The following is an 11,207-nucleotide window of genomic DNA, read 5'->3' on the forward strand; positions in this document are numbered from 1 at the left end:
AAAATGATTTTAGTGAAGATTAACTCTAATAAGCGTGAAATGTTTACATACCTGCAATATTTCCAAACTAGAAGAGGAAGTTTTTTGCGGTGAACGAGTTTCAGATAATGTGCTCTCAGGGGAAGCTCTCTAAACACAAGCCACCGTTTCAATAGAGGCCTTGTTGACCTTTGACCTGTAGAGTTCAAGAGTCGGCATCAAATATGAGCTGTTCTGATTTGACACGGTGACCTGAAAGACCTGCAGCATCCACAGACAAGAATGTTCTCAAAACTTTACTGTGTGACACAGAGATATTTGAATATAGATTAAAATAAATCATGGGAAGATGTTTCAGAATGTTCAAATATTAGCAGGTGAATAAATGTCCTAGACTGAAATTTCTTATGTCTTTTATTATTATTGTTATTATAATTATATGTTGTTCGTGTACTTCTTATTTCTGGTGGTTCTGTTAAGCACTGTGGTCAACCTCTGTTGTGTTTATATGTGCTATATAAATAAATCAATAAAAGAAAGAAAGAAATGTTAGGAAAAACATTTTATAAGGTTAGAATCTTTTTTTTGCTTCAAGTTCTGGTTGATTTCAGTCAGCAGGTGTGATTTATTTCACCGTTTGTGTAAAACATCATCAGTTGACGGAGACGTCTGGCGTTCTTCTTTAAGCCAGCAGGTATTTGTCATTCAGTCAGTATTTATGGACATTTCGCATTTCTTCATTAAATTGACGGAGAGTTTTCAGTAAAAACTGATTCAAACCGGTTTCCTCACGACAACCCAGAACATTTTTACTGCAGCTGTTCCTATGATGACAGCACGAGTGATAATCTTTTGGAATCATCTCATCATTTATTCTGTGTGATTTATAGTATTTCTATCTTTCAGGTCTCAAATGATCCTTCAGAGAGATTGTGTCGTATGTTGGTCTGTGTGTGGTTTCACTGAAATATCTGCAATCTCACGGCGGTTTGCAGATAAATGGACATCAGTGTGTACAACATTCATAAATAAACAGGGTGGAAAGAGAGAAACACAACCGAGGGACATCAGGACCACAACCCGAGCCAGAGATCCAGTCAGATGTATGTACATACTCCTAAAAGAAAGAGTTCAGCCAAAGAAATCATCCTTTATTCATCCTCATGCACCGTAGTCCGACTCTTTCTTCACAACACAACAGAAGATATTTTGAAAAATGTCTCAGTGGTTTTGTGTTCATACAATGGAAGTCAATGGAGTTCAGTGTTGTTTGATTATCAATGTTCTTCAAAAACTTCTGCAGAAAAAATAAATTCTTAAAGAGGTTTTTAATGACACGACGCTGAATAAATGACGACAGAATTGTCATTTTTGACTGAACTGTCCCTTTAAGATGACAACTGTAAACAGATTCAAATACTGTAAATGACTGAGTGAAATCTCTTGTTATATTACAGCAGTGATTATTATTTTTCTATACTCACAGTAAATACTGTGTGTGTGCAGTGATGTGTTGTTGATTATAAACAGATGAAACATCTTTCATGTGCGCCAGTCAAGAGTTTCAACAGAAACACTCCAGAACTCAGAGCCGCAGTCAGTGAAATCCAATGACAAAAAGAAGAAAACTGTAGCATCTGTCAGCACAAAAGGCTGTGAATGAAAAATAATAAATGAAGTTACATGCTTTAATACAAGCTTAAAAAGAGAGATGAAATGAGGAAATAAAAACAAAATGAAAGACGCAAAGTCTATCAAAATGTAAAGACACAAACCCAAAACAAGAAATGGAATTGCTAGAAATGAAACAAACATGAAAGAAACAAAACATTGAAATGATTATACAATTTCAAGCAACAAAATGAAATGCTGAATTTAGAATGCAGTGCAGGTTTAGTGAAGATGACGTGTGTGTGTGTACTGGTATTCATCACTGTGTCCCCACGAAGACAGTGATACCAGTAGATTTTGACCTTGTGGGGACATTTTTCAGGTCCCACGAGAGAAAACTGCTTATAAATGAAAACGTAGAAAGGTTTGTTTGATTATTAGGTTTAGGTGTTGGGGAAGGGGATAGAATATATCTTATAAAACGGTCAGTTCTGGTCCTTGGTTCCGATTGGCTGAGCCCGAATACCCCGATTTACCTAAATATCACTTTATTTTATGAAACCTTGCTATGTATCTGGAATAACCGTTTTATAAAAGCAATAAGCCCCGTGAAGCAGTGTGTGTTACAGTGCATTTTATAACAGCTGAGGGGGTTTTACACGTCATGCCACCTTAGCTGTTATAAAATGCACTGTAACCCACTGCTTCACACGGCTTATTGCTTTAATAAGCCTGATATAAAATCAACGGAAGTCTATAAAACATGGAAACCAGTGTGTGTGCGTGTAGATGAGCTCCACTGAAACAGCAGACAAACACACACGACTACAGATCAAGTAAAGAAGTGGGATTATTTTATTACTTCAATAAAGTATGTACATGGAAACAAGAGAACATAAGACTATATGTACAATTCAGTTTTTTACATTACGCTTTACAAGAAATGCTTTTGAAACAATAAAACACTGACCTTCTAATGCACCAGAACAAACAAACTTACAAACAAACAAACAAACAAACAGAGTGTTGCAATACACACATAAATAAATATCAACATTCACTGACTGCACCACAACAAACATCATTTCATCAAAACTAAAACACGCTGGAGTATTACTGAACAAAACTGACGTCTCCGTTAACCTGTCAATGGAATAACGCAAGAAATAATGACAATAATTCTGTACTCGACCTCGTGTCTATAATCCACAATGAACAAAAGAAAGAATCATTAGTGAAGAACATGAGGATGAGTAAATAATCCCATGAATCTCATCTGCTTCAGTTTCATCCCGCCTGTCACACCACTGAAATTCACTGGAGCAACACAACTGAAGAGATTTCTCAATCAATGACGATGAAGTGATGATGTTTACAGTGTTGTCTGTTTAAACATGTTCAGACGTCTTCAATGTTTCTCCACGGCAGATTTCTGATGCTGATGTCCAACTTCTGACAGGAAGAAAAAGCACTGTGAGTCGATGTAACGCATCGAGACTTTATCACACATACGAATTTACTTCATTTATCAGGCCTCTTTATCAGCAACAGGCTGTTTTCATGGCAAACTCAGATGTATTACACATTTAACAAGCCTTATTCTTAGACATATCAGCCCTTACGGAACAAAAATATACTGCAAAATATAATGCGATATATTAACATAATACATTTCCATATATTGGAAGCTGGTTTTCAACATACAGCAATATATGCATTGACAATATATGGATATACGTTGAACATAAATCTAACATTCATCACATCTGATCTTTTATTGAGTATATATTGCACATAGATGTTCCCATAAATGTGATTGTATAGTATACACATACTGTATATGGACACATTCACAGAATGAGTTAAAGCAGATTTCTAGTTCCCAGCATGCTTTGCTTCTCACTGCTAAAGGAGAGTAAAATGTTTAAATGTCTTTTTGCTGGATATGAATATAGGGGGAGATCTGTTAGTGTTTAATGTTGTATTACTTTGACATTCAGAAGGGGTTCTAGTATGTGTACATTTGTGGGGTTACCGTGGTGATGGAGAGTAGAGCCTGCGGTTAGGATAATGAAGATGATATATGAGTTTATTTAAAGAGTAAAGGCTGTGCGCTCTTCAGTGCAGTGATCGTCTGTAGTGTTCACTAAGTGCTGTAGTTTGAGCAGCTGTGCTTATGCGAGTGTAAACTGCTTATGTTTTAAACTCTGAAACATGTATGTTTAACATCACTTTACATTTAAATATGTGAACACATCCAGTACCATATCTTATCGCATGTATATCAATATATTATAAAGTATATTACTGATTATAAAATTGCATATATTGGGACGTAAGTAAATATATTGTCATATATTTACACAATATATTATTCTGTATATTTTCTAATATACCATATTTTGAATTCATACTGTATATGAGGGAACGGTCTGATTCAGATGTTAAATCTGTGTCGTGTTGTCATACTCTGGTGATGCTGTGGTCGGTCGGGCGTCTGAAAGATCTTCATGGTTGCAGGTCCTTCTCCCGCCGCAGTGATGATGTGAACCTGTAATCTGTACAGCGAAGCGGCTCGGAGGTTGGACACCACCAGCACACGATGATCCTGAAACACAAAACCCATCTCTCAATCTTTCTTCACTTCATGTTTGTCATTAGTTGACTGGACGTGGTTCAGCTCCGCTCTTTGTAAAGAATGAAATCATCCCAGAGGCATTTATAAACACAATCATCTTAATAAAACAATGCAATCCGATCGTGATCATCTCATCTGAGGAATTAGGAAATGATCTGGACTGAAACCTGTCCCGCTGGATTGGGTCTCGGGACACAGGGATGTAAAGAACGTGTTTTGTGTTTGGCTACAGTAAATGAAGTGTGTGTGATGAATGACTCGTGCTGTGTGTTTGACAGGGAACACAGAACGGCTCCAGATTTCATCACAGACAGCAGGGACATGACATGAAAACCTTTAACACTCAACTCCAGAACAACACTATGAGAGTAATGATGCGGCGGTACTCGCTCGGTTCAGCATGTGTGTGTGTTAAAGTTTGTTTGAATGTTTTCTGGTGCGATGATGATGATGATGATAAAGACACAAACGCACAGGTGGCAGAATCTGAGACTGAGAGATGATGCTGTTGGGCAGTCCGTCCTGTCGGCTCTCTGTCGTAACCTCCGCCCATGTGACCTGGAACCCTGTGATTGGTTGATGGGGCTGGGGGCGGGACACCCTCCAGAGAAAATGAGCTGTGACGTTGTCGCCGTGGAAGGAAAAGGCTGCCGTCAGGTTTACAGGTTTAGCTAAAACCTTCGATGGTGCTGAGAGAAAAACAGAAGTTGAAATCTGTGTCAGTTATGATGAGAGGTTTTTATTTTTAAGCCACACATGTAATTAAACCTTGTTTTGTCAGAATAACACATGCAGTGAGGTCAGAACACAGAAGGACTTTCACTAACTTGTGTCTCCAGGACAGATGATGGGTTTTGGGCTCTTGCTCTGGATCGTAGCGCAGGATGGTGTTAGGAAAGTGATGCTGTCGTCTTTCGAGCGTCTCTTGCCGTTCAGCGTGCGGACGGTCACTCTGTACTTACAGGAAAACAGCAGGTTGGGAAGATTGATGTAGTTCTCCTGTGAGACAAATGTGAAGCATTCAAACTCTCACAGAGGGTCTTTTACGAACACTTGAATGCATTCTGATGTAATACTGGAGTGTGGTGATGATGAAGAGAAATGAATCTTTAGAGACGAGTTCAAATGTAAAGCCACATGAACACACCTGAGTGATGGACTTCTCTGTTGCTCTGCTGTGTTCTGGTGTCCATTGAACATGAAAACGCTGCACAAATGAATCTGTCAACAAAACACAAACAAACACCTCAGTCATACTGTACACGTGCATGAAAGAAAATGTCTTGGTTACGGATGTAACCTCAGTTCCCTGATGGAGGGAACGAGACTTTGTGTCGAGCCGACAGATGGGGTTCGCTCTTGAGAACCAATCAACTTCTGACTAGTTTAGAAAAGGCCAATGAAATTGGCGAATGAAATTTGCATGCCGGACTCCGCCCCCGGATATCCAGGTATAAAAGGGAGACGGCGTGCTGCATTCATTCACCTTTTGGTCTGAGGAGCCTGATCATCCCTCGACCGCTGCGGCGGGCAGCCAGCATTGTGGCAAGAAGGACACAACGTCTCGTTCCCTCCATCAGGGAACTGAGGTTACATCCGTAACCAAGACGTTCCCTTTCTGTCGGTCTCTCGACGTTGTGTCGAGCCGACAGATGGGGTTCCTATGGAAAACGCCACAGCACTGTGCCGCGTGCGTCACAATCTCTAGCGGAGCGACGCTGACTGGCCTGGGCGAGTCAGACATGAGCGCTAGTGCGAAATTGTAACTGTCCAGTGGAGAGGTAGGGGGTCCCAGAGCTTTTTGGAAAAAGGTGGGAAGCCCCTGCCACCGGCCGTCACGGGCGGAGGCCTTGATTCTCTAACAGCGAGAAGCCGCCTGGCACCGTAAGAGCCACTGGGTAAGCATTAATCCCCCCTGGGGGGAAAACGCTACAGAGAGCACTATCCAGGAGGAGAGAACTCATGGGAAAACGTGCGGACTGAAGGAGTTAACCGCAAGGTGGAGGTCCACCTAGGGAGATAATGGGTTGCCGAGGTGGGAACCATTCATGAGGATACATCAGACGGAACCGCCCACGGGGGGGGGTTACCACATCCGGCTCGGCCAGGGGGGAGTTGTTTTCAGAAGCATCAGCTCTGAGAAACAAGTCCGGTTGGGCCAGTAAGGCGCAACTAGTAGCACTTGATGCTCCTCTTCCCTGACCTTGCACAGGGTCTGTGCAATGAGGCTCACTGGGGGGAAGACGTACTTCCGCTTGTCCTGCGGCCAACTGTGCGCAAGGGCATCCGTGCCGAGGGGACCGTCGGTCAGGGAGTGCAAAAGCGGACAATGGGTGGAGTCCAGGGAGGCAAACAGGTCCACCTGCGCCCGGCCGAACTGCTCCCATATGAGCTGGACCGCGTGGGGGTGGAGTCGCCACTCTCCGCGAGGCGTCAGCTGACGAGAGAGCATGTCTACTGTCTGGTTCAGGTCGCCCGGGATGTGTATGGCTCGCAGGGAGCTGATCACTTGCTGACTCCAGAGGAGGAGGCGTCGGGCGAGTCGTGATAGCTGCCGTGAGCAAATGCCACCCTGGTGGTTGATATACGCCACGGCAGCTGTGCTGTCTGACCTGACCAGCACGTGCTTGCCCTGCACGAGAGGTTGGAACCTCTTTAGTGCAAGTAGCACAGCCCACAACTCCAGGCAGTTGATGTGCCAACGCAGGCGGGGGCCCGTCCACCGCCCCGACACTGCGTTCCCGTTGCACACTGCACCCCAACCCTGCAGGGAGGCATCTGTCATGACAGCGACATGCCTTGACACCTGCCCTAAGGGGACCCCTGTCCGTAGGAAGGCCATAGACGACCAGGGGGTCAGGGTGCGCCGGCAGAGGGGCGTAATGACCATACGCCGCCTGCCAGTGTGCCACACTCTCCAGGGAACCCGACTCTGTAGCCAGTGTTGGAGCGGTCGCATGTGCATCAACCCGAGTGGGACCACCCTGAAGTGCCTCAGGCAGTCTAACACTGATTGGGCGCGCTCTGAAGTCAGTCGCGCTGTCATGGAGACAGAGTCGAGTTCTATACCGAGAAAAGAGATGCTCTGCGCAGGGGAGAGCTTGCTCTTTTCCCAGTTGACCTGTAGCCCCAACCGATCTAGATGCTGGAGCACCAGGTCCCTGTGTGTACACAACAGATCTCGCGAATGAGCCGAGATGAGCCAGTCGTCAAGATAGTTTAGTACCCGCAGACCTCCCTCCCTGAGGGGAAGGAGGGCGGCTTCCACGACCTTCGTAAAGACCCGTGGAGACAGGGACAGACCGAAGGGGAGGACCCTGTACTGATATGCCCGGCCCTCGAACGCGAACCGTAGGAACGGCCGATGTCGAGGGAGGATCGAGACATGAAAATACGCGTCCTTCAGGTCGATTGCCATGAACCAGTCCTGACACCTGACGGACGTCACCTGTTGAGGGACGGTCAGACGAGCGAGACGGGGCGTGAACAGTCCGTGAGCCTGCGGCTGGCGGGTTAACGTTCACAGTGATCTCCATATCACCCCCCCGGTACTAACCGAAGCGGGCGGCAGGGCTGTAGCTACTGTCGTCACGGATCGGGTAGCAGACGAGGTGGTCAATGCCTCCATAAAGAACACAGCCACCCGTGACCGCAACGTCTGGATCGCCATCCGCCCACAGTGCGGGCAGGACGTATCCACAAAGGCTGCCTCAGCGTGCCGGAGACCCAAACACCTGAGACAGACATCGTGTCCGTCCCCTTCCTCAATGAGTGCATTGCACCCAAGAGAACAGCGGGCCATGCCACGCTGGAGAAATTTGCTCTTTTAGAAGGAAATTAGCTCGGACACTTCCGGAACTGCCGAGACGCCCAGGGGAGAGTTGCTGCAGGAAGGGACCGTCCGCTGCACCACGTCGTAGAATCCAGCAGGAATTGATCGCTAAGATCGCAGAGTAGCTCATCAGATGCGTAGGCTCTGAAGAACAAAAGGTGAACGAATGAGCACGTCGGCTTCCCTCTTATACCCGGACATCCGGGGAGGAGTCCGGCAAGCAAATTTCATTCGCCAATTTTCATTGGCCTTTTCTAAATACTCAGAAGATGATAGGTTCTCAAGACAAACCCCAAACTGTCGGTTCGACACAACGTCGAGAGACCGACAGAAAGGGAACCACACATGACGTCTCAGTTACTTCTCCAGACATCGACCACATTAAGTGGAGAGCAAGTCTCATGTGCGTCTCAGAGTCAAAAATCACACAAACGTCTCAGAGTTTGAGAAGAGATGAGCTCCGATTCCTCTCATCTGCAATCAAAAGTCAATCTTATTGAAGATCTCGATATCATCTCGAACATTTCTCATCACATTTACTCAAATCCAGATGATTTCACCTCCACAATCTACATTCATTTATAAAAGGGTCAGTTCTGGTCCTTGATTCTGATTGGCTGAGCAGAGTTCTAAGCTGTTATAAAATACCCCAATATATAACGGCTGACCGCACCACATAGCCTAAATATCATTTTATTTACTTTATTTTATGAAACCTTGCTAACCATATGGAATAACTGTTTTATAAAAGCAATAAGCCGTGCGAAGCAGTGTGTTACAGTGCATTTTATAACAGCTACTGGGTTTTAATGACTCCGCTTCGCGTCGTGCCACAACACCCTTAGCTGTTATAAAATGCACTGTAACCCACTGCTTCACACGGCTTATTGCTTTATTACACCTCCGGACTCTTCATGTGTTCTCACAATCACACTCATTCTCTTTTCATTTCTCCTGAGACAGACATCTGAGACTCCTGAAGCCTGTGAGCAATACCCTTCTCCTCTGGTGTGCGATAAAGCTTCAGGAATGACGCTTGATGTATGATACAGTAGATGTTTACACAGCGCTGTCGGTTTATTATTCATCACGCTGTGGACGTGAAACCATATGTCTGAAATGAATAATTAGGTTTGATCAGAGAGACTCAAGCGCGGCTCCTCGACATGACGCTCATGAGGCTGGAAACCTTTCTGGAAGAAGAAAAGAGAAACTACAGCTGCAGGGAAGAAGGAAAATATACTGTGAGGAATTCACAGAGCAAACCTCTTTAAAGAGACACAGTTCAGTCGACAATAAACACTCATCCTGACTGAATGTTCCTCACGGCTGAAAGCGTTTGCTCGGTGCGGTTACGTTAGTCGGGTCGGATGAGATGAGATTCCGGTGAGTTGACATCACGCCTCTGCTTTAGGTCCTGATGTTATGATGATTTTAAAGCTGATCTGGTTTCTGTCTGTTCAAAGAATGATTGACTGGAATATTCAGCTCTGACATCATTCCAATAATGACGTCGAATCAGGTCTGTTCACGCTCACGACACATTTATTCTGAATGTTTTCTCATATAAGTTCTGTATGTGTTCACGATTGAATTAACATCTCTGACACAGAACAGACCAAAGACAAACATGTTCAAAACTGTTCAAAAACACCCGAACGTCCTCAACGACGAACCTCATCTTACAAAAATTCACCATGGTATTATTACAGTAAAAGTGGAGTAATCATGTGTTTCAGGTGGATTTACAGTACATTACATTTATATTGAGTCCAGGGCTCTAGAGTGACCTTATTTCTCAATGGTGCGACCAGCCGGTGCGACCAGCCGTTCGAGGGAGAAAAAAAGTCTCCGCGACTCTGAAAGTCTCCCTGTGATTCAACAACAGACACACATTAGGCCCATATCGTGGTCTAAACCAATCAGAGATAGTGAAGGGCGGACCCCCCTCTGATTGGCCGTGGTCCATATTTTCCGGTGCGTGTGTGTACCAGAGGTCGCGTTAACAGAAAATTCTGTCATTGACAAAAAATGTTTACCAGTGACGGAAAAATCTGAAGGCCGTCCGTCCGTCCGTCAGCTATTTTGATGGTTTACAATGAGGGCAATTTGTAACTCCCCGTTTCCCTTCATTAGAGCGTGATGTGCTCGTGAAGGGACGTGCGTGTTTTCACCTGTCATTGTTACCGACTAGACATGTGTGATGCGATCTGAGAAAACCCGTCGGATGTCGCACTGGGACGCGGGAAAGACAGTTCACCTATCAAAGTAAACCACATAACATGAAGAATGAAGGAGCATCAATGCACATTTCCCGCCAGTCCTGTGTAAACTACGGCATGCAAAGTGTTTTATACAATGTTTCCGTGAGATGACAGAGCTCCCCGTCTGCAGCACCGGGAGTTATCCGATCGCAAAACATACAAGGGATGATCGAGAGTCCAGACACTATGCACATGATAAACGAGGTAAAACTTGCTTCACTGCTTATTAGTTGATATCCGTAATGTTTGCTCCTCGTGTAGTGATAACGGCAGAGCTCTCATTCTGTAAGTGTGCCCGCACCATTTTACTTACTTTCCTTTTATTCAAACGGTTTTGTACAGTATTTTTATAGACTTCAACACTAGGAAATGTTTTGTTATTAAATTGTTATTAGAGTAAGTCTTTTACTACTCTAAAGAGACTTTTACTTGTGATACTGGACTGTTGTGCTTTTATTTTCATCTCTTAACTTTAAACCCGTTTTCCTCCAAATTCCGTTCCTGTAAATCCTTCAGCCGACCTCAGCCATAACTGTTGTTACATACCCGAGGTTATGAGCAAAATAAAACTGATTGGGAAAGGGCTTGAATATGGTATCAAAAACTGTAATATATAAATTTGCACCATGTGTTGGGTTTTCCCAGATCGAACCACATATGGACATAAACATTAAAACATTAAATATATAGATGAATATAAACAACAACGGCTTTATTGGGCATTCAGTTGTATTAAAATACAACAAGTTCCGAGATGCAAGTACAGCGTGATGACGTCACGAACATACTAATTACCACCTAACGCCACCTTGCACCATACTGACGGGTAATAATAGATTATGACGGATTTTTACGAGCCTGTCAATCAAAATGACGGACAATA

General features: G+C 44.1%; 1 protein-coding gene across 1 annotated transcript in view; it reads right to left on the reverse strand.

The window, feature by feature from the left end:
- Positions 1–2,435: 2,435 nt before the first annotated feature.
- Positions 2,436–11,207, reverse strand: part of LOC130556137 (anosmin-1) — a 56,446-nt gene continuing 47,674 nt past the window's right edge. Inside the window, exons 10-14 of the mRNA XM_057336869.1 lie at positions 5,376–5,449; positions 5,056–5,227; positions 4,703–4,917; positions 4,060–4,198; positions 2,436–3,042 (exon numbers count right to left, since the gene is read on the reverse strand). Of these exons, the coding sequence (XP_057192852.1) occupies positions 2,999–3,042; positions 4,060–4,198; positions 4,703–4,917; positions 5,056–5,227; positions 5,376–5,449 (644 nt within the window). The 3' untranslated portion in view covers positions 2,436–2,998. The remainder of the gene's footprint in view (positions 3,043–4,059; positions 4,199–4,702; positions 4,918–5,055; positions 5,228–5,375; positions 5,450–11,207) is intronic.

This window comes from Triplophysa rosa, linkage group LG6, assembly GCF_024868665.1.
Source record: "Triplophysa rosa linkage group LG6, Trosa_1v2, whole genome shotgun sequence".
NCBI lineage: Eukaryota > Metazoa > Chordata > Actinopteri > Cypriniformes > Nemacheilidae > Triplophysa > Triplophysa rosa.